The 21,676-nt window shown below is 65.0% G+C and overlaps 2 protein-coding genes across 2 annotated transcripts; one reads left to right on the top strand and one right to left on the bottom strand.

The window, feature by feature from the left end:
* Positions 1 to 610: 610 nt before the first annotated feature.
* IDUA (alpha-L-iduronidase) lies at positions 611 to 15,764 on the top strand (the record flags this gene model as incomplete). The annotated part of the gene is made up of 14 exons (XM_082837685.1): positions 611 to 831; positions 1,601 to 1,741; positions 12,241 to 12,326; positions 12,477 to 12,588; positions 12,874 to 12,965; positions 13,063 to 13,265; positions 13,430 to 13,609; positions 13,716 to 13,932; positions 14,235 to 14,447; positions 14,554 to 14,675; positions 14,753 to 14,878; positions 14,954 to 15,030; positions 15,436 to 15,536; positions 15,658 to 15,764. Exons 1-14 carry the CDS (start codon positions 689 to 691, stop codon positions 15,762 to 15,764), a joined length of 1,920 nt encoding a protein of 639 aa, XP_082693811.1. The 5' UTR covers positions 611 to 688.
* SLC26A1 (solute carrier family 26 member 1) lies at positions 2,449 to 6,598 on the bottom strand. Its single transcript, XM_082838346.1, has 3 exons — positions 6,460 to 6,598; positions 4,788 to 5,409; positions 2,449 to 4,087 (listed from the first exon to the last, which is right to left on the bottom strand). The coding sequence occupies exons 2-3, from the start codon at positions 5,376 to 5,378 to the stop codon at positions 2,558 to 2,560; spliced, it is 2,121 nt and encodes a 706-aa protein (XP_082694472.1). The 5' UTR covers positions 5,379 to 5,409; positions 6,460 to 6,598; the 3' UTR covers positions 2,449 to 2,557.
* Positions 15,765 to 21,676: the final 5,912 nt, after the last annotated feature.

Raw genomic sequence — 21,676 nt, forward strand, 5'->3', positions numbered from 1 at the left:
CAAATTCCTAAGAGCCACCAGTCCACCTTCCAAATGTGTCCCACTTCTGACCACCTTCCACCGAGCAGCCGCCTGGCCCGCGCGTTAGGATACTTGCCGGCCCGCGAGCCGACCTTCCGAAGCATTAACAGACGACGGTTTTCACTCGAGCGGCGGAAGGCCGAGCGCTTTCCGAGTGCCGCCCAGTCCCCGCAGTCTGCTCGGCGCGGGAGGGAACGGAGGGGAGCAAACTGCCGGGAAGGGGCTCTAGATTGGGGCGGGGGGATGGCAGCCTGAGGGCAGCTGGGCAGAGCCTACTGCCTTGAGAAGCGCTCCAGATTCCGGGGCTGCGGGAGCTCCCCGCCCCGCCACCCAGCCCCACGCCCACCGCCCCGGGCCCGCCTCCACGGCCGCCTCCCGCCAGACCCCGCCCACGCCTCCTGCTTTCCCCTCCCGGCCGCGCCCCTCCCACAGCCCCGCTCCACGCCCACCGCTCCGGCCCCGCCCACCGCCCGCGGCCCGCCAGACCCCCGCCCGGCCCGCTTCTGCCGAGGCCCCGCCCCGTGCCGGCGGTCACGTGGCGCGCGACCCGGAGGCGGAACCGGCGGGCGGGGCGCGGACCGCGGCTCCCGGGGCGCGGAGGGCCGGGTGGGTCTCCTGGGATTGGGGTGCTCCCGTGCCCGGAGCTTGCGTCCCCTGCGCCCCCGCCATGCGCCCACCTCGCCCCCGTGCCGCGCTGCTCGCGCTCCTGGCCGCGTCCCTCGCGGCCGCCGAGGTTCCGCACCTGGTGCGCGTGGACGCGGCCCGCGCGCTGCGTCCCCTGCAGCCCTTCTGGAGGAGCACCGGTTTCTGGTGAGCGCTCCGCGGGGGACACTGAGGTCGGAGCGGCCCAGCACGCCCCTGCTCGCTGCGCGCTCTTCCCAAACCACGGCCGCGCACCCCGGCCCGGGCCTCCGGGACCCCCGTGTCGCACCTGGAGAGACCTGCAGTAGGCGCTCCGAAGTGAGGAGGGCCGCGGCTCGCTTCTTCCTTTCGGGTCCAGCCTCAGAGTGGGGACCTCCTCTCTGTTCGCTGGCTCTATGCGATGTTTCCGGTGCTGCGGAGGTTTTCTAGCTGAGCGGCTGCCCCGTGTGGTGGGGGCCTGGGGCCAGGTCCTGAGTGTGCCTGGTCACCCCCCAGAGGCTGAAGAGCCTGGTGGCCAACCGCGGCAGCCCAGGCTGCAGGAGGGTCTGTGGCCCAGGACACTACTCTTTGGCGCAGACCGGGACCCCCTCGAGGGGGCAACCCCAGAACGTTCGACGTCCCTGCAGTGGGACCTGTCCCCGTCCCTGGTGTCCCCGATTGCCTCTGTCAGACTTGGAGCTGATATCTCCCGGCCGGTGGGACAGGGAGCAGAGTGGGAATGTGATCTCTCTGGGAGCCCCCGACCCCCATAAACCTGAGACTTCGTCACAGTCCTGGCACTAGGGGGCAGTTTATTACATCAGGGACAGTAAAACTCACCAGCAGACACGCCCCGGTCCTTGCCCTGAGTTTGTAGGTGTGGGGCCTGTGCTGAGGCCCCTCCGCTAGCCCCACTCAAGGGAACTAATGCCTCTGCTTCCCCTTGTTTTGTGCCCAGTCCCCCACTGCCGCACAGCCAGGCTGACCGGTATGACCTCAGCTGGGACCAGCAGCTCAACCTGGCCTACGTGGGTGCCGTCCCTCATGGTGGCATGGAACAGGTTCGGACCCACTGGCTGCTGGACCTCATCACGGCCAGGTGGGTGATGGAGGGGATGGGCAGCCTGGGGGCAGCTGGGCAGAGCCCAGCGTATGGAGATGCAGACGGAGACTGAGAGAAAGTGGCGTCTGGGTGTGGAGGACAGTGAAGTACCGGGCCATGGCGGGGTGACGGGGTGGGGGACGCCTGCTCCAAGAAGCCATTGCCCCTGTGCTTCTCGGCCAAGCATCCTGGGGGCAGGGGAGGATGGAGGGCACCCTCCTGGCGGCACAGGCGCTGTGGCTGCTGGGGCAGCCCCTGGATCGGGCGAGTGGGCACCCTCGCTCTGTGCTCAGACTGTGGGGATGCCACGCCAGGGGCCGGGCTGAGGTCGTGTTGGTCACGTCTGCCTTTGGCCCTGCCAGCCCCTGTGGGGGCTGAGGCACAGGGTGTAAGATACACTTGGGTGTGTGCATTGCGGGGTTTCCTAGACACAGAGACTCTCACCCCTGGCCAGAGCTGCCAGCTCTCACTTGGTGGGGGGGTGCTAGCGGGCCAAGGGACCAACGTCCTTTTGGCACCTTGGAGGCCACGTGACTGCCTCCGGGTCCTTGTTCAAGTAAGACGGGACACCAACTGTCAGGCTGGCTCCACGGACCACAGATGCACAGCACTGGGCCCAGGCTGGCACCGAGGCAGCGTTTGTCTCCAAGGTGCAGTTGAGGGTTCTCAAGTGTCTGGGTCCTTGTGTGTGTTCACTGCCACTCTCCATCCCATTTGGGGTTCCCTGGGTCCTCTAGATTGGAGGCACCAGGCGACAGCAAGATTGCAGTGATGGGTGGTGGGAGTGGAGGCTGGCGGCAGGTACCGGCTCTGTTAGAGGGTGTAGTTGGCGGCAACCGGCTCCTGGCAGCGGGCTCGGGCCGCCTGCACGGCGCAGTGCACGCTGGGGAACAGCTGCCCCTCCTCGGCCGCGTCCCCCGGGTCCTCCCCGAGGAAGCCGCCTCTCCTCAGGGTGTCCCTTACCGAGGGGCCGCAGCAGGCCAGGAGCAGGGTGATGCCCAAGGCCCCGTAGTCTCGGCGCAGGTCCTGCAGCGTGGCCAGGCCGGCAGCATCGAGGAACAGCAGTGGGGCACAGTCAATGACCACTGCGTGGAAGCGGGTCGCCGAGGGCACCAGTGCAGCCGTGCTGCTCCCGGGACCCAGGTCCCTGCCTTCGACAGGCTCTGCCTCGCCAGCCCCCACCCGCGGGCCCTGCTCCTTCCTCCTGGCGGCTGCGTAGCCCGCGTTCAGCCCGGTGAGGCTGTAGAGCGACCGCAGGAAGAAGTCCTTATTGGCGTAGTAGAGGGGCCCCGTGAAGCGGAACACCTGCACACCAGGCTCGGGGACCAGGCCCTCAAATTCTGCTGGGTCCCCGTAGAAGCTGGAATCCCCGGCGCGGGCGAGCAGGGCAGCGTGTGGGTGCCGTGTGCGGCCGGCCAGGCTGAGCAGTGAGAGGAGAATGCCGGCCAGGAGCCCGGCCTCGGTGCTGACCAGCACGCAGGTGGCCGCCGTGGCCACCCAGACCAGAGCATCGGCAGGGCTGAGCCGCCACAGCCGTGGCACGTCCCGCACCTTGCGCAGGGCCCCACGCAGGCTGACGATGATGATGCAGGCCAGCACGCTCCGCTGCAGGTCCCGGAACAGGGGCGCCAGCGCCAGCACCACCAGCAGCACCACAGCGGCGCTCACCGCACTGGACAGCTGCGTGCGGCACCCGGTGGCTGTCTTCACCAGGCTCTTGGCCAGGGTGGCGCTGGTGGCAAAACAGTGGAAGAAGGCCGGCAGCACGTTGCAGCAGCCCACAGCCAGCAGCTCCTGGTTGGCGCGCACAGAATAGCCATGGCTGCGGGCGAACATCTCCGCCAGCGAGATGGAGAAGGCGGAGCCCACGAGGGCCAGGGACGCGGCGTCCAGCGCCACGCGCCACACCAGCGCCGGGTCTGGCACATGCGGGGCCATGAAGCCAGTGGGGATGTCGCCAGCCACGCTGGAGCCGAAGCGCTCGTGGAACTGCCCGAAGTGGGACACGAGCGTGGCCACCCCGATGACCAGCAGTTCTGCGGGCAGCGGCACCTTCAAGTGGCGCCGGTAGCGGTCCGAGAGCTCCTTGGCCGCCAGCAGCACGGCCAGGCATGCGGCACTGGTGAGCACGTCGCACAGGTTGGCCTGTCCAGCACTGCGTAGCAGGCTCAGCCACGTGCTGACCACCAGGCCCGGCCCCTGGTGCCGCGGGACCCGCACGCCCAGCAGGTGTCGGAGCTGGGAGGTCAGGATGGTCACTGAGGCCCCCACGGCGAAGCCGTCCAGCAGCGGCTGCGAGAGGTAGGCGGACACAAAGCCCAGCCCGAGGATGCCCATGAGGACCTGCAGACAGAGCGTGGTCAGGGCCGCAGGGCACGGGCATAGCACAGAGCCGGACCTCCCTTCCTCACATTGCTTATTTCCCACGTGGACCCCACCCGCGGCCGCCTGCACATACGTGTGCGCGCACAGGCACGGCAGACGCCGGAGTGCGTGCTGTGGCCACGGCGCTCACCGTGGTCTCACACACGCGGGCTCTGGGCATCGGAAGGCAGCTCCTTCCTCGGCCCTGTCCACAGCACCGCCCCCCTCCCGGGGGACCTGGAGCTGAGAGGAAGAACCTGAGGTGGCTCTTGGGAGGGGGCGACGTTGGGGTGGACAGCCCTGGTCCAGTGAGGGCTGGGTGCAGGGAGGCCGTGGGAAGGCAGGCGGGAAGGCAGTTCCCAGGATCCCACTTGGGACAGGAAGCTGGGGAGGATGTGCAGGCCAAGTGGGGGCACATTTGGGCCCGAGGCCACACTCTGCAGCTGGCCAGGCAGGCCCCCGACCCCGGGCACCCTCAGCCCCTCTGGTGTCCCGACCTGGGGTGCTGTCACGCACCCACTTCTGCCTATGCCCTGTTCTCTCCTCGCCTTGCGGGTTAAGCCACTGCCCTGACCTCCTGTCTCCCGCGGGCTTGGCCCTTGCAGGGGGGCGACCAGTACCTGGAGGGCTGCTCTGAGTGGCTGAGCCAGCCTGTCTAGGCCCAGGCCCGGCTCCTCACCTGGTAAACCCCGGCCAGCAGCGTGAGGGCGGTGGCCACACGGATGGCGTAGCAGTCCCGGCTGCAGTCCTGCAGCCCAAGCGCCGGCATGGTGGCCGAGGCGTTGAGGGCGCTGCGGTTGGCCCCGGGCCCCCGGCCGTCCTGGGTGGGGTCGAAGCCGGCCTGCAGGAGCTCGCGGTCTACCACCTGGCCCACCATGAGGCAGAGCAGGCTGAAGATACCCACAGAGACGTGGCGTGAGGTGCCCATGAGGAAGTAGATGAGGTTTGCAAAGAAGGACGTGTAGAGGCTGTAGATGGGCTGCAGCCCGGCCAGCAGTGAGTAGGCGATGGCCTGGGGCACCAAGATGATGCCGATGACCAGCCCGGATACGACATCACCCGCCAGGTCCTCCTGAGGCTGGTACTGGCGGAGCCAGCGCGTGGCGGGGAGCAGGTTCTGCAGCAGCGCCCAGGCCCCCTGCACGCTGCACGAACAGCTCCGCCACAGCTGGGCCTTCAGAGCCTCTCGCAGGCCTGGGGGTGTGGGGGGCCGCCGGCGAACCAGCGCCAGCCCCCTGCCCTGCTGTGTGCACTCAGGGGACGCTGCCATCGTGGGGCACCGGCCCGCCCCCCGAGAAAACCTGCAGGGTGGGCAGAAGTGGGTGTCATTGCTGGGGTGGCGAGACGTGTCAGAGTCAGGGCGTCACGGAGACCCAGACTCGCGTGGCCAGAACAAGCTCCACTGCTTTCCGTCCGCGCCCGAGGCCCCTCCGCTCCCCCGGAGCCGCCCGGACCACCACAGCCCCCTCTGGCCGTCCCTCCATCACCTCTGCACTGCGGCCCTGCTGGCGGGAAGAGCCTTGCAGATGCCAGGACCCCAAATCTGTGCTGCAGCAGCGCCTGCCACTGCCCGGTCCTTGCGGCAGAATTCCTGGAACGTGCTTTGAGGGGCCGGCTGGGAGGGGAGCGGGGGTGACTGGTGTCCGTCGCCTGCAGGGTGTTCTGGGACAGCAGGCCCCTTTCCCTGTGAGGGTTAACGCTTCTGGGTTTTGGCTGGTGGCTCAGGCCGCACAGGCGCACCGCGGAACACACGTGCCAACCGTCCCTGCTCTCCAGAGGGCAGCCTGCCACCCGGCCCAGGCTGACCTTGCCTCTGTGCTCAGCGAGCACCAGGGCGTCCCGTTCACAGCTGTGCTGAGGTCCGTCAGGACTTCGGCTCTTGCTGTCCCCCTCTTGGTGACATGAAGCAGATGGTCTCTGCTTCCTCAGAGCCTGGTCACCCTGGCGCAGTGTGTGCACTGGCTGGGGATGCGGGGCCTGGGGTGTCCCCGGGTGTGGAGGATGGGCGCTCGTCCCGGCCTGGTGTGAGGTGTGGGCAGGCAGACGCCGCCCCCAGGGCTCGAGTGGCAGGCCTGCCCTTTGGGGGATGCTAGGGGAGCTGTTTCTTTCCTTTGAAGACCTCACCACACGGGGGTCCCTGGACACCTTGAGCTCAGCCAGCCCCCGAGGTCCAGGTGTGTCGACTGAGTGACTGTTTAAACAACGGGGAGCCCACAAAGGAAACACTGGAATCGGGCCTCTCCACTCACAGCGTCCTGCCCCTCTGCTCCATCCAGGGAGCTGGCCTCCGCTGTGGCCGAGCTGTCTGGAGCTGTCGCTGTCCTGCCGCAGGGTCCCAGGGGGCCTCTTACCTGAGGGGGCCCCTCGCGGGCTCGGCAGAGAGTGCGGACCTAGCTTGTCTGTCCCCGGGGCCTTGGGCTCAGTTAGCGGGTTGGGCGTGCGGGTGGTGGGCTCAGGCACGGAGCTGGCCTGGCACTGACCGGCGGGCAGTGCCCTGTGCCTAGCATCTGACTGCTCGGCTGTGCTGGGCGTGCGGTTAAATCATTTACTCCGAAGATTGCTGAGTCATAGGTTCCCCCAGATGAGCATTACCTGAGCGGCTAATTCGGGGAGTTGTACTGTAATCAGAGGCTCACAGATAGTTACAATTGTGTGGGGCTCTTACAAGCTTCCAGCCTCCCAGGAGCAGGGCTCCGGGTGCGGGACAGGTGGGCTGGGGCATTGAGTAGCTGGAGCGGGAAGCTTGGACTCTGGGCCCCTGCGGGAGGCAGAAGCTCAGGAGCCTGGCCAGTTGTGTTGGGGGAGGGGCGGGGGAACAGGCAGCGTGCGACCCCTCGGCTCTGGGGCCCAGTGCCATGGCTCCCAGGACCCTGGAGTGTGGGCAAGGATGGGGGTCCGAGGGAGGGGCTGGTCTCCGAGTCCCATCCCGGGACATCCTGTCTGCCAGGAGATGGGTCTGGTCCCCGCGGGAGCCAGCTGGGCGCAGAGTAGCCCCATGTTGTGTGGAAAGCAGGCGCAAGGCCGCTGGGGGCGGGGCGGGGGTGTGTGTGGCCGAGGACTGGAGGGCTGCCAGGCATCAGGACACAATTAGCAGCCAGGTGTGCCCTTCCTGCTGCAGGGACGGGGGTCCTGGTTCTGTCCCCTGGAGCCCCACCACCTGGATCCCGGCCAGGTGCTGGCCCGGTGCGGTGGGTGGCCGCCTGGCCTCGCCATGCCTCCATCCACACTCCAGGGCCAGCGGGACCTGCCTCATGGGGCCGTTGTGAAGGTAAACGTTCCCTTTAGATGACTACCCTCGTGTCCCACGTACAGTTAACTAAGAGTGCGCTGCTGTTTTTAAAATTACTCAGAACCTCAGTTCTCACATCTTCAAAATGAACAAGTGGGTGCCTGAGGGGCAACGTGGGGAAAGAACACCGCAGCCCTGAGTGTTCTCCGCCCCGGAGGGGAGGCCTCAGAGGCTGCGAGGGGTCCCTCTGACGGGGCTGCAAGGCTGAGCTGGCCTGGGCCTGCTGTCTCCCAAAGCCCGGGGCAGGGGGTGGGGGGAGCTCCATCCAGGCACCTCCCACGTTCAGTCTCACTTTGGGACTTCCCTCCAGAGCCTCCCTGAAAGTTCTGCCACATCCGTGGCCCGGATGGGAAAGACCAGAGGCCCCATTTGGGGGCAGAGGTGGGAGTGGAACCCCAGGGTGGCTGGGGGGATAGCCAGAGAGTGGGAGGGTCTGCACACCTGCATCAAGGGGGAGGAGTGGTCGGGGCCGAGGCCCCACTGCGATGCCGCGTCCGTCCGATTACTTGTTCTTCAAGAGTCTGTGTTGGGCCCCGAGGTCTCGCCCCGCCCTCCGGAGTCTGAACCCAGCCACCCAGGGCAGAGCCTGGGGCCTCCTGCGCGGTACCCACTCAGTCCTGGGGGTGCTGTTTGTCCAAGGATGTGGTTTACAGGAGCCACCGCCCAGAGGGCTGGCGGGACAAGTCACAGCAGTTCAGGGGCAGATAAGACTCCTCTCAGGGCTGGAGTGGAGGGGCCACCGAGGGGTCATAACACGCTTATCTCCCAACCCAGCTACTGGCGGGGCGGCATCGTGGGAACTCCCTGCGTGACACGTGTGGGCAGAGGTGGCGGCTGGGCCCACTGCCGGGGAGGGGAGGGGTGAATGGGGGCGGCGGCCCCTCCCCCTCTCAGGAGGTGGGGACAGGGCTTTCAGGGGCTGCCTAGGTTTGGAGCACCTGTGGTGGGATTTTAGGCAGGTGGAGATATTTATGTTTCAGGGAGGGGCTGTTCTCAGCGCTGCAGCACCCGTGTCCCCCATCCAGCTGCACCGCAAGGGGCCTGACCTTGGCTGCCTTGGTGGCAGGGACTGGGCCTCTACTCCTCCAGCCCCTCTAAGCAGGTGAAGAGATACAGCTGAGAGAGAACTGCAGGACCCCGGGGCCTAAGCGCCCCCCCACCCTGCCTGTCCCTCTGTGCTTTGAGGACTGTGGTTTTCATGCTGCCGTCTGACCAGGCACACAGGCGAGCGTCTTGGGTCCTGGGGCCTTGCTGGCCGAGGCCCACTGTCCCCCTTCACCTCTGCAGGCCCACTGCAGACTCCTCCACTGGGGCAGGGGGGCCGCAGGACCCTGGCACGGGTTAACCAGCACGGGGCGTGGGGTCTCCAGCACCTCCGCCTGCTGGAACCGCCCTCATCTCGCCTCCTGCCCAGTCCTGTGCCACATGGTTATTTTAATATTGGTCTTTAAATCACCATTTTAAGCCACTGAGTACACTTATTTGGAAAGGAGCCATGTATCCCCGCAAGTGAAAAGAGGCTGGGCTCCAGGGCCCCCAGAACCAGACCCCAGCGCTCCCAGTTCCAGAAGAGCGACTCTCCTGCCTCCCCGGCCTCTCCTGCCTCCCCGGCCTCTCCTGCCTCCCCGGCCGGCGTCTTCGCAGCCCCGGACCCTGACTGTGGCTGCTGGTTTCCCGCAGCGGCGGGTCTGTGTCTCCCCCTCTGAGCACTCTCGCCCTGCACCATGTATTTCCCCACCCTGGCCCCGCGCCCCGCCATCCCTGCCGACCACGCGCGCCCCGGGTTCCCACCCCATGCATTTCCACACGTACCCCCGCTCTGCGCCTCCTCCCACGAGTGCACCCCCCAAGCCAAGCACGCGCGGCCCGGGCCCCACCCAGCACATTTCCAAACACCCTGCGCCCCCTCCCACGAGTGCGTCCCTCCCTTTGCCAGACGAGCCAGCGCGGCCCCATCTGCACCCGGCTCGATCCCCACCCTGTGTTCCCCAGATTCCACGCCCGAGCACGCGAGGCCTGGGGCCCCGCCCCGCGCACCCGAGCACTCACCAGTCCTGGGTGCTGCTGGGTCCTCGCGGCGCACGCGCTCAGGCCCAGGGATGGGGGGTGGGGGGCGTTCCTGGTGCAGGCGTTCCTGACGGCCGCCGGCGTGCAGTGAATAAAGTCGTTGTGCAGCCTCGGCTGCCCCGGCCCAAGTGCCGGGCCAGGAGCGGGAGGCGACGCCGCCTGTGCCTCGCGCCCAGGTTCGGCCCCCTGCGTGGCTGCAGGATGGAGAGGCTCTCGGGCTGGACTGCGTCTGTGACCCGGGCTTCTGCAGGGGGAGTGCAGGGGTGGGCTGCGCGCTACACCTTCTGGCTCAGCCCCCTCACTAGCTTTGATCTCTCAAATTCCCCTCCCAACGGAGGCTGAGACGGATGGAGACCTAGGCACCGACAGTGGGGCCTGAGGACTGCTCCCCGGGGTTTCTGGGCCTGGGATCACCCCAAGGTTGGGTCTCTGGTCCCCGGGGGGCAGGTTACTGACTCCTAGGGCATTTCTGGGTGCCGACGCTGGGTCAGCGGACACTCAAGTCTACTCAGAGTGACAGGCTGAGATCGGCTCTGCAGCTGGGGCTCCCCTGGTGACACCCCACTGGCCCAGGACACTGAGCGCCAAACAGCATTTACCCGAGGCCTGATGTGCTCCCGCCCCCGCCCCAAGTCGGCCCAGCGCTGCCAGGATCTGCAGAGAAAGCCTGGCACCCGTGCCCGGGCCTCCACTGTACATGCGTCGCCCATCTCCCACGCCTGCTCCCCCACCCCCATCTGTGGGACTTTGGAACCCATCCGCTGCCACGCATTTAATTTTTACCCGAGCGCTTAAGTTTTTTCCTTTGCTACTGGTTGTGACCTTTGGAAGGGGGAAGGGCGGACCCCCGCTGCGCACGTGCTGTGGGTCTGGGCTCCGGAGGTGGGAAGACGTGGCCTGGCCTGGTGAGAGCCAGAGGCACCCTGTCTGCGTGGTGGCTCGGCCTTGACCTTGTGCAGTGACGAGTGGGGCAGAGGAGGCCCGGAAGGGACGTGCTGACTTGTCCAGACCCTCGCTGTCCCTCAGGGGGACAGCGCTGGGCTGGCCAGACTGGCGTGGGACTGACTGGGAGACTTAGACCCAGAGCGGTTCAGGGCCAGATTCCACCTTGATCCCTCGTCGCCCCTCCCTCGCCGCCGCGCAGGCGGGACGCACCTGGATGCCACTAGAGGGCGCAGCTGCACGCCCTCTAGAACGTGTCCGCCCTCCCCCTCAGAACTGTGGATGGACCAGGCGTGCCCTAAGGGGAAGCCCTCAGACCCTCTGCCGGCCCACCCATCTGGGCCACCCCAGGCTGCCGCATCAGCCCCAGGCTCGGTGCTCTACTCAGCCTGCCTCGCCCTCCTTGCCTTGGCCTGACGGCTGAGCACCAGTTTCCTCACCCAGCCCCCGACCCCAGGTGCACCACTTCCACGCCAGCGCATTCGAGACCCATCTTACTCCCCCGCCTGCCTCTGCCAACTGCACGCACCCGCAGGCGCTCAAGCGAAATCCACGGTTGTGCAGAACCCCCCCTTCCCAGCTCCCCTCCAGTCCGGCAGAGGACGCTGGCCCCTCGGCCTCCTAAATCCGTCCGCTCCAGCTCCCCCTTGCTGCTGCCACCAACACCACCCAGTCTGGGCACCATACCTCCCTCGGGGAACCGTCTTCCAGCTCCCACTCTGGCTCCAATGGGCCGATGAAGGGATCCTTTCAAAACATGGCAAAGGCAAAACTATGGAGACAGTAAACACGTCAGGGGTTTGGGGTGGGGGAGGATGAAGAGGTGCGGCACAGAGGATTTTTAGGGCAGTAAAAATACTTTGTGTGATACTACAGTGGTAGATACACGCCAGTATACATTTTTCCAAGCCCACAGAATGTACATCACCAGGTGAGCCCTAATGTGGACTGTGGATTTGGGGTGACTATGATGTTAGTGTAGGTCCATCAGTTGTAACAAAAGTCCCACTCTGGGATGTCGATCATGGGGGAGGCTGTGCACGTGGGGAGAGAGCGTGGCTGGGGGTAAATGGGAAATCTCAGTACCTCCGTCTCAATTTTGCTGTGAATCCAGAACTGTTCTAAAAAATTGTCCTACAAACACATAAAAGAAGTCACGGTACTGCTCTGCTTCGACCCCTGAGAGGACTCCCCATGCCACCCTGGGTCCCATCCCGAGTCAGGATCCCATCCTCACCGTTGTCATGAGGCCCCGTGTGACTGCGTCTCTCACAACCCACACCCCTCTTCTGCCCCAGGCCCGCTAGCTGCTTTCCTGCTGCTTATCACGAATTCATTTCCACCGCAGGGATGAGTGCAGGGTGGGGAGGCTGCCCTTCTCCCTCTCCTGCCTGTCCACATTGCCTCTCAGAGTGTGGAGCCGAGTCTGGGGCCCTGGCCTCCAGGAGGTGCAGGGAAGCAGGATGTGGCACCATGGGGTCCTGCCAGGCTCATCCCACGGCCTCCCGCTTCACTGTCAGCTGTCTTTAGGATGCCTGTTCTCCCCCCTCCATCCTGTTGTACGTTTCCCAAAAGACCCGCCTGCCCCCTCCCACAGGCTGTTCTGAGCCCCTGAAGGCTCGAGGGTGGGATTCCAGCACAGACACCCTAGTTCATACTAGGCTGTGAGTGACTGATAGGTGTACATAGTTATGCTTTCTGAGGAGAGGGGCCAGCTGAGTCTGGAGCCTAGTCCTGCCCGGCACCTTGCAGGTTTCTTAGCTGCTTGAATGTGGCCACGGTTCCAGTCCCGGGCCCACCTTCCCCCATCCTGACACTGAGTGTCCTTCTACAGGGGGTCAGCCAGGCAGGGCCTGAGCTACAACTTCACCCACCTGGACCGGTACCTGGACCTTCTCAGGGAGAACCAGCTCGTCCCAGGTAAGCTGCCAGCCTCGCCCCTGTACTGCTGGCCCCACCCCCTCCCCTTGGCCTGGCCCGTCTGTCCTCCTGGTTGCCCACTCAGGGCCTCCCTCAGTGCCGGCCTGGTGGAGACAGGCAGGTGAGCACAGCCACCCTCACGTGCTGCAGGCTTTGAGCTGATGGGCAGCCCCTCCGGACGCTTCACTGACTTCGAGGACGAGTGGCAGGTGTTCGAGTGGAAGAACCTGGTTTCCCTCCTGGCCAGGAGATACATCGGTGGGTGGGGCGCGTGCCCTGCGGGGACAGGGTGGGCACTCCTGGGCAGGCTCTCCTCCCACGCCCACCCGGGCCACCTCCTGGTCTTCTCATCATGAACCCACTGAACCAGGGCCTCCTGATGGGGGAGGGGGGGCAAGTCGGTGGGCGGCGAGCTCGTAGGGAATCAGACACTCCGGTCACATCCAAACCCCCCACCATGTTTGCCCTCCCTGGGGATCCCCATGAGCTCATGACCCTGCCCCAGGGGAGGGGCCCTCTCGCCACAGTAGGGACCCTCTGCAGGTAGGTACGGCCTCAAGCACGTTTCCAAGTGGAATTTCGAGACGTGGAACGAGCCGGACCACCACGACTTTGACAACGTGTCCATGACCTTGCAAGGTGGGCAGGCCGGCCTCCTGGGGTCCTGCGGATCTGAGAGGGGGTGGCAGCCGCCCCTCCGGCGCGGGGGTGTGGACTCGGTGTCCCTCCCGCCCAGGCTTCTTGAACTACTACGACGCCTGCTCCGAGGGTCTGCGAGCCGCCAGCTCGGCTCTGCGCCTGGGCGGCCCCGGAGACTCTTTCCACCCGCTGCCGCGCTCCCCGCTCAGCTGGGGCCTCCTGGAGCACTGCCACAACGGCACCAACTTCTTCACCGGGGAGGTGGGCGTGAGGCTCGACTACATCGCCCTCCACAAGAAGGTCAAGCCCGGGATCCCCGCCCTTCCGTCCGTCCCCGCCCCCAACCCAGCGCCTACGCGGGGGTCCCCCGCACGCGGCAACCCCAGAATGCCCGCCTGCTGCCTGCAGCCCCGCCGCCCCTCCGCGGCGGTCTCGGGGGTTGCTCAGGCGGGGCCTCTGCGCAGGGCGCGGGCAGCTCCATCTACATCCTGGAGCAGGAGGCGGCGGTCGTGCGGCAGATACAGCGGCTCTTCCCCAAGTTCGCGGACACCCCCGTTTACAACGACGAGGCCGACCCGCTGGTGGGCTGGTCCCTGCCGCAGCCCTGGAGGGCCGACGTGACCTATGCTGCCATGGTCGTGAAGGTGGGCCCGCCGCCAGGCCCGCCCCCGGGGGAGGCCTTTCTCCCGGGTGGGAGGAGCAGGCAGGCGGCCCCCGCGGTCGCGTTCCCAGCCATCCCGATTCCCGCAGGTCATCGCACAGCACCAGAACCTGCTGGTGGCCAACACCAGCTCCTCCGTCCGCTACGCGCTCCTAAGCAACGACAACGCCTTCCTGAGTTACCACCCGCACCCCTTCTCTCAGCGCACGCTCACTGCGCGCTTCCAGGTCAACAACACGCGCCCGCCGCACGTGCAGCTGCTGCGCAAGCCGGTGCTCACGGCGATGGCCCTAATGGCCCTGCTGGGTGAGCCGCGTGCCGGGTTTCGCGTCACTTCCTGCGAGGGCGGGGCCAGGACGAAGCCTCAGGTGGACGGGGATGTCGTTCTAGGCCAGGAGTAGCTTGTGCAAAGGCCCACGGAAGCATGTGCCTTGCTGGGGAGCCGGGAGCATGTTTCTTGTCGCTCCCCACCCTTCCCCAGCTCAGTGGGTCACAGAGATTGTGGTGTGGCCGGGGACCTCCAGTGGAGGAGGGCAAATGGTGGGAAGCGGGCCCTGGGAGGGTCGAGGGGCGACGACTCTGCGTGGTGACCCCTCTAACCCCCGTAGACGGCGAGCAGCTCTGGGCTGAGGTGTCGCGGGACGGGACGGTGCTGGACAGCAACCACACGGTGGGCGTCCTGGCCAGCACCCACCACCCCATGGGCCCCGCCGATGCCTGGCGCGCCACGGTGCTGGTCTACGCGAGCGACGACACCCGCGCCCATGCCAACCGCAGCGTACCCTTGACTCTGAGCCTGTACGGGGTGCCCCCGGGTCCGGGTAAGCAGGGCTCCCAGAGAGGGGGCTCCAGCTCCTTGGGTGGGGGTAGCTCTGGCGGGGCGGGGCCTGGAGGAGGCGAGCCCGGCCCCAGCATCCCGCTCCGCAGAGGTCGTCTTTGTCCAGCTGTACATGGACAACTGGCTCTGCAGTCCCTACGGCGAGTGGCGGCGCCTGGGCAGGCCCGTCTACCCCTCTGCTGAGCAGTTCCGGCGCATGCGCGCGGCCGAGGTCCGCGGGGAGCGTGGGGTAAGGGGCGGGGCGGCTCCCGAGGTCCGAGGGCCCTGAGCCCCTGACTCTGTCCCCAGGATCCGGCGGCCGTGATGCCGCTCCCTTTTCCCAGCAGCGGCCGCCTGACGCTGCGCCCAGAGCTTCCTCTGCCCTCGCTCTGGCTGGTGCACGTGTGCGCGCGCCCGGAGGAGCCGCCGGGGCAGGCAAGTGGCAGTCCCCTTCCCGCCGCCGCCCCGGTCGCCCCGCCCCCAACCAGTACCGGTGCCTCACTCCCGCAGGTGACCCGGCTCCGCGCTCTCCCCTTGACCCGCGGGCAGCTGCTTTTGGTCTGGTCCGATGAGAGTGTGGGCTCCAAGTACGTGAGTGCGGCCACCACCCCTACCTCTGCCCCCCCAACGCGCCCTGGGCCCCCAGATCCTCCGGGCTGCAGCGCCCATGTGGCCACTCTCTGTGGCCCTTTGGTCACCCCACGCGGACTGTGCTCTCCACCGCCCATACAGCTGCCCCCACTGTTGGCACAAATGGCTCATGACTTTGTGCTTCTGTGATGTAGGGTGGGGGCGCCTACACAGGCCAGTTGCCCCTGGCACGTGTTCCAGACCCCTCCTCTCAGCAAGTGTGGCCCTTTGTCATTGCAGGAAGAGTGTCCTGGGCCCCGGGGAGGGGCCAGGAAGGGGGCTGGAGGGGAGTAGGGCTCTGGGCGCCCCCTGCCTGCCAGCCCCCCTGGACCCCAGCCCTGGTCCTGCCTGACCTTCCCCAGGTGCCTGTGGACCTACGAGATCCAGTTCTCCCCGGAGGGTGTGGTGTACCTGCCCATCAACAGGAAGCCTTCGACCTTTAACCTCTTCGTGTTCAGCCCAGGTGTGCCTGCTGCCTCAGCACAGTCCCTGTGGGGCGGGGTCCAGGGCCTTCCGGCACCTGGAGTTTGGGGGGATCAGAGGGGTTCAGGTTCAAGGGCAGGCACGTACCTTTGTATCCTCAGACACGGCTGTTGTCTCCGGCTCCTACCGGGTTCGTGCTGTGGACTACTGGGCCCGACCAGGCCCCTTCTCGAGCCCCGTGTGGTACCTGGGGGTCCCCACCCCGTGAGGGCCACTGCTGCCCCGCGACTGGACCTGTGCTGACCGTAAGCCTGGGTGGCCAGAAGCCATGCTGGGCCAGAGTGCCGTCAGCCGGTCATCCCCTCTGTTTGTCCCCTCCTGCCCCTCATTCACCCCCTTAAAGTGCCTTTCCACGCACAGTAATGGGGACGGCCTTCGTGGTGGGCACTGGGCAGACACGAGGCCTGGCTGGAGTGAGGCCATCCCCGCCTCGCCCCACCCCTGCCTGTGGGAGCCGGGATGGGACTCGGGTCGAGCGCAGACAGGTGTGAGTTGCCCAGCCCTGCGCGCCTGGGGTCTCTGGCGTCACCGCTGGGTGCAGCAGGCCCCATTCCCAGCCCCTGCGCCAGGAGGGCCCAGAGGGTTCCCACTTCCTGAGGCCCAGCCCGGCTGCCCCCTGCACCCTGCCTGGCCCAGACTGTCCCCAGTTGCAGGGGAGGCCGACAGTGTCCACTCCTGCAGTCATCTGGGCTCCTTACCTGGGTCCAGGAGGAAGCAGCACGCCCAGAAAAGGGCGACTTGGGGACTGTGGATGGACATGTGGACGGGGGCAGGGAAGCCACGAGGGGTGGTGTGGAGCCCTGGGGCTCCTCCCCAACCCCCACGCCCAGCCCAGGCCACCTGGTGAGGCCACGTGGCGAGGAGCGGGGGTGCAGCCAGTCTGGAGCGATGCAAGCGGGAGTGGGGGCTCCGACCCACCCTCCTCTCTCTGCTGCCCTCCGAGCCGCCTGGGCTCAGGGATGGGTGAGGCAGGCCTGGCAGGGCACACGCAAGGCAAGGCCCAGTCACCCCCGGCTCCTGTCCTCATGGAAAGGGCGGGGCACCAGGGCCCACCAGCGGCCTCATCCTGGGCTGGGGATGTCAGCGTGAGCGTTCTCCACCTGAACCCCAAAGCCAGCACCTGTCCCCATTGCCCTTGGCCGCTGGGGAGGCTTCAGGGCTTGGTGCCTGGGGCCCCGCTGTTACATACAAGGGGTGCTGGGGTGCCCAGTGGGCCCCCGGTCTCTGGGCGTTGTCTTCCTGCCTCGTCAGGAAGCTCTAGCTGCATGCGGCTACGTGACCAAGCACCACGGTGGGCAGGCGGCCCGCACAGCAGAGGCTCGTCCTCTCGCATCCTGGAGGCCGCAGCCTGAGGGCAGGGGTTCCTCCTGAGGGCGCTCTCCTTGCCTTGCGGACGGCCGCCTCCTCCCCGTGTCCTCACAGGGTCGTCCCTTTGTGTGTGTCTGTGTCCTGATCTCCTCTTCTTACAAGGACACCAGCCGTGTGGGATTCAGGCCCACCCACAGGACCTCATTTGAATCACCTCTTTAAAGCTCTCTCTCCAAATAAGGCCACAGTCTGAGGTACTGGGGGTGAGAACGACAGTGTATGAACCGGAGGGATCCAGTCCGGTCGGTAGCGGTGGGAGGAATGCATCACTCTGGCGTTAAAGCAGCCTCTTCTTGGGATATAGGCTGCTATATATAAAATATAAGCAATAGGCCCTACTGTATAGCACAGGGAACTGTATTCAACATCTTGTAATAGAAAAGAATATGAAAAGGAATATATAGATCGGGTTGGCCAAAAAGTTCATTTGGATTTTTCCGTCAGAGCTTATGGAAAAACCCGAACGAACTTTCTGGCCGACCCTATATATACATGTATATAACTGAATCACTTTGCGGTACACCAGAAACTAATGGAACGTTGTAAATCACCTATACTTCAATTAAAAAAATTTTTTAAAGCAGCCTTTTCTCTACCTGCTGGTTCGGTAGCCTGAGGACCCCTGATGGTCAGGGGGCATCTCAGCTCGCAGCTTACTGGGAAGGGTACTGGGTTCCCCGGTTCCTTCCTTGGACACTGCACACTCCACCGCACGCCCCACTGAGCAGAGATCTCAGATGGGCCCCTCCTGTGGAGACAGGTGTGGCTCCAGGGCAGTCAGTGGGGATTTAGCAGTGGTACCTGCGTCTTGGCCAGGACAGCAAAGCCACAGCCGTCTCCAGGGATAAGTCACCGTCTCCACTTTCATTGTGGCTTGTGTGTTGTCAAGCGGCCACCGGGTTGCTGGCGTGTCCCCATCCTCTGACCGCGTTCTGGTCTTTGCTGGTTTGGGCTTGGGCTGGGAGCTGTGGTGGGAGTTCGGGAAGTCCACGTAATTGGCCCGTGCACGTCCTCCGTCCCTGCTGTCATGGCCACTTTGCACCTGGGCCCACGGAGTGGTCACAGATGGCAGAAAGAGGCTGACATCGACATGCCCCGTTGATGAGCCCCTGCTGTCGGGGACGCTGCCTGGAGCGGTGTAGCTCTCCTGCAGGACACGGAACCCTCTCTGTCCCTGTCCCCAGACCTTTGTCCCCAAGTGTCCTGTCTTCGTGGCTCTGGGTCTGGCCACCGGCTGACCTGTCGGACGCTGCTTGCTTGAGCTGGGCGTGCACCTTGGTTCTGCGTGCCGGGGACGCCGGTGCGCGTGCACACGCGGCTGCAGGAAGCTCTTCGTGCAGCCCTGGCCGTGGGTTGAGGGAGAGGCAGCAGGCAGCTCAGGAGCTGGCGGCTCCGGTCACGTGACTCGCTTTTGGACGCGCCTGGGCCCAGCTCTCTGATGTTTAAATTCGGGACTGAATGCTGTGTGCACCGTCTTCTCACTGGGCCCTTGGGTCACGTGGCCACTTGGTAAATGAGTTGGACCTGCCCCAGAGCTCAGTGGCAGACCCAGAGCTGCTTTTCAAGTGGAGAATTGTTTGACGCAGGAGGAGATGGACTTGCTCCAGGATGCCAGGGCTCTGGGCTGGAGGCGTTTGCCACGGGTGTCTGCCACAGATGCTCCAGGCTGCGTGGGGTCTGATGGGCTACCCACCCAAGGGGCGAGTGTCCTGGGGCCCAGGAGATGGGTGAGAACAGCAGGTGCAGATGTGGCGTGGGCCGCTCCCCCCCCCAGAGCCGCACTGAGCGCTGTGCCTCCTAGAAGTGGTCCTGCACACGCCCGCGTTGCCAGACCGTCGTACCCCCAAACTTCCCTGGACTTTCAGCAGGTTTACCTCTCACGCTGCGGGGGGCATGGGCTTTACCGAGGCCTCTAGGGCACTTGTCATCTCTTGGCCGCCCTGTCTAATCGGCATAATGTCATCAAGGGAACCAAGATCCCTGGACCGTGTTCAGGTGGTGGGAGCGTTGGTACCATCAGGCAGACTCCGAAGGTGGGCTGCCGTGCCTGCCATGTGCGGGAGCCCGCTGGTCTCCTTCCTCGAGGGGGACAGGAAAGCCAGCTGCGCTGCATACTGGCGCCACGGACTGTGGGATTTTGTCCAGTAAAGGTACACGTCCAGACCTCAGCCGGTCGGTGTCGCCCTGGGTTATGCTGTGATCATCTGTCACTCGGCACCCATCTGGCGAGTGATACGGAGAACAGAGAAGGAATCCCCACCCTCACGTCTCCCCAGTTCCTGATGCTGGACCCAACCCCAGAAACATGGTGCTGGTTTGGTTTGGCGTGGAGGGCAGGCCTGGGGGCTTCCACCATAGCCCCCTGCGGCAGCCGGGCCCAGGGTGGGGCTGTGGCTGCTTGCTGAGTATGAACGGTGCACTCTCCGTTCTGCGGAGGTGGAGACACCTACAGGAAGGGCCTGCAAAGCCGTGGGCTCCCAGCCTCAGGCCCACGCCCCGTGTGACCAGCGACGGTGGCTTTCCGGTGTGTGCGGATCGGCCTCACTTCAGAGCCCTCATCTAGGAATCCCCTCCATAGGGCCGTCACTGAGGCTGCCGCAGGGGCCCCTTACGTAACTGGGGCCACAGGCTAGTGACTGTACAGGCAGTTCTTTGTCAGGGGGGGCCAGCCTCCCCTCCATCAGGGGCTCTGGGTCCTGTACACAAGGCCCTAGCCTCGCTATGACAAGGGGCTTCAGAGACCTGCCAGCGGACCTACAATTTTCTGCCTGTGTGTGCCTCAAGCAGCACTTCAGAAGCTGCCCGCCTGTGTCATTTCTCGAGACCCTGCATGTAATCGGCCATCTCATGTTCGCCAAGTCCCCTGAGGGCCCATGGCTGCAAACACTTGCATGTGTGAGTCACCTGGGGTCTTGTTAAGATGTGGGTCTGGGGCTTCCCTGGTGGCGCAGTGGTTGAGAGTCCGCCTGCTGATGCAGGGGACGCGGGTTCGTGCCCCGGTCCGGGAAGATCCCATATGCCGCGGAGCGGCTGGGCCCGTGAGCCATGGCCGCTGGGCCTGAGCGTCCGGAGCCTGTGCTCTGCAATGGGAGAGGCCACAACAGTGAGAGGCCCGCGTACAGAAAAAAAAAAAAAGACGTGGGTCTGACTCTAGTCTGTCTGGGATGGGGCCTGAGACTGCATTTCCAAGCACCCATGTGCTGCTGGTCACAGGGGCCAGCGCCAGCCCCAGGGGCCAGCGCCAGCCCCGTGGCCCAGTGACTGCGGTGCACTGCTAGGTGCTTACCAGGCTCCTGCTGGCCGATCCTCGAGGCTGGGGCTCCCTCTTCCCAGAATGTGTCCGACAGGCTGTGCGGGCAGAAGAACAGCCCGCGTGCGCACGTGGACAGGCTGTACACGGGGCGGTGTGGCTGTCCTGCCCATCTGTCCCCATTTCCCTTCCTCGCAAATTGCTGCTCCTGAACAGACAAGGGCGCCGGCGGGTTCTTGGGGTGGGGTGAGTGCGGGTGGTTCGGTCTGGCAGCAACACGTAGAACCGGCCCTTTGGCCACAGGAGCCAAGCCAGGAGGCCCCTGTCCCCGCGTGCCCCTGGCTCTCAGTTCTGCCTCTTCCCTTTCAAGGGAGAAGGAAGGACGCCCAGTCTTTAGAAGCAGGGCTGTTGCCATAGCAACCAGCCTCTTCCTCTGCCGCACTTGCCCAGCTCGAGGCCACCCATCCCTATGGTGTCTGTGACCGAGAGTCGCCGGCAGCATCCCCAGTGTCTCTCAGGGAGGAGGGGTCCCTCCCTCAGTGGTCCCAGCACAGGTGCAGGAGTGGCCAGCCCCATGCGTGGGGGGGCTCCAGTGAGGCCCCAGGAGAGAAGGCGAAACCAAAAAGGGGTCTCGTGGATTTAAAAGTGAGGTCACCCCCGTTCACACTTCGTGTGTTCACTCAGCAGCCAAGGCCGAGCCCATCACCTCAGCGGCCTCCCCAGTCCCTCCACACAGGCCTCTTGTCTGTCTGTCTGTCTGTCTGTCTAGCAGATCAACCTGATTTGTTTGTTGTTTTAAATAACAACTTTATTGAGACATAATTGACACTACTTAGAGCATATGATTTGATACATTTTGACCTGTTTCTGTCCATGAAACTCTGACACAATCTAGACAGTGGCTGTTCCCATCACCCCCAGAGGTCGTCTCACGCCCCCTCCCAGCCCCGACCCAGGCAGCCCCACGTCTGCCTCGGTCACTGTAGACCCACTGGCTCTTTCTAGAATGTGGTACAGACGCCGTCACACAGTTCGCACGCCTTTTCCCCCAGCACAGTCACCTTCGGACTCGCCTGCGTCGTTGCCAAGTGTCGACGGATGGTTCACGGCTTTTTATGGCTGATCACGTCCATCGTGTGGACCTAGAACGGTTTGCCCCGTCACTTGTTGACGGACGTTTGGGTAGTTCCCAGTTCGGGGCTGTTACAAATAAAGCCGCTGTGAACACTTGTGTGCAAATTTGTGTGGACATGTACCTCCTTTCCTGTTGGGTAAATACCTGCGAGTGGGACGCTACGTCACGTGACTCGATGACGTGTGTGTAATTGGCTCTGGAAACTTGTTGCTTGTGGCTGGCTGTGTCTCGCCACCTCGCTGAGTGCGCTAACACTGCTCATTTCGGTGACGTTTTGTCTTGTAGAGTCCGTAGGATCGTCCACATAGATGATCTTGTCATTCACAAATCAGGGGCGTTTTACTTCCTTGCAGTCTGAACTGGTTTG

This window comes from Leucopleurus acutus (assembly GCF_964270905.1).
Source record: "Leucopleurus acutus genome assembly, chromosome: 4".
Classification (NCBI taxonomy): domain Eukaryota; kingdom Metazoa; phylum Chordata; class Mammalia; order Artiodactyla; family Delphinidae; genus Leucopleurus; species Leucopleurus acutus.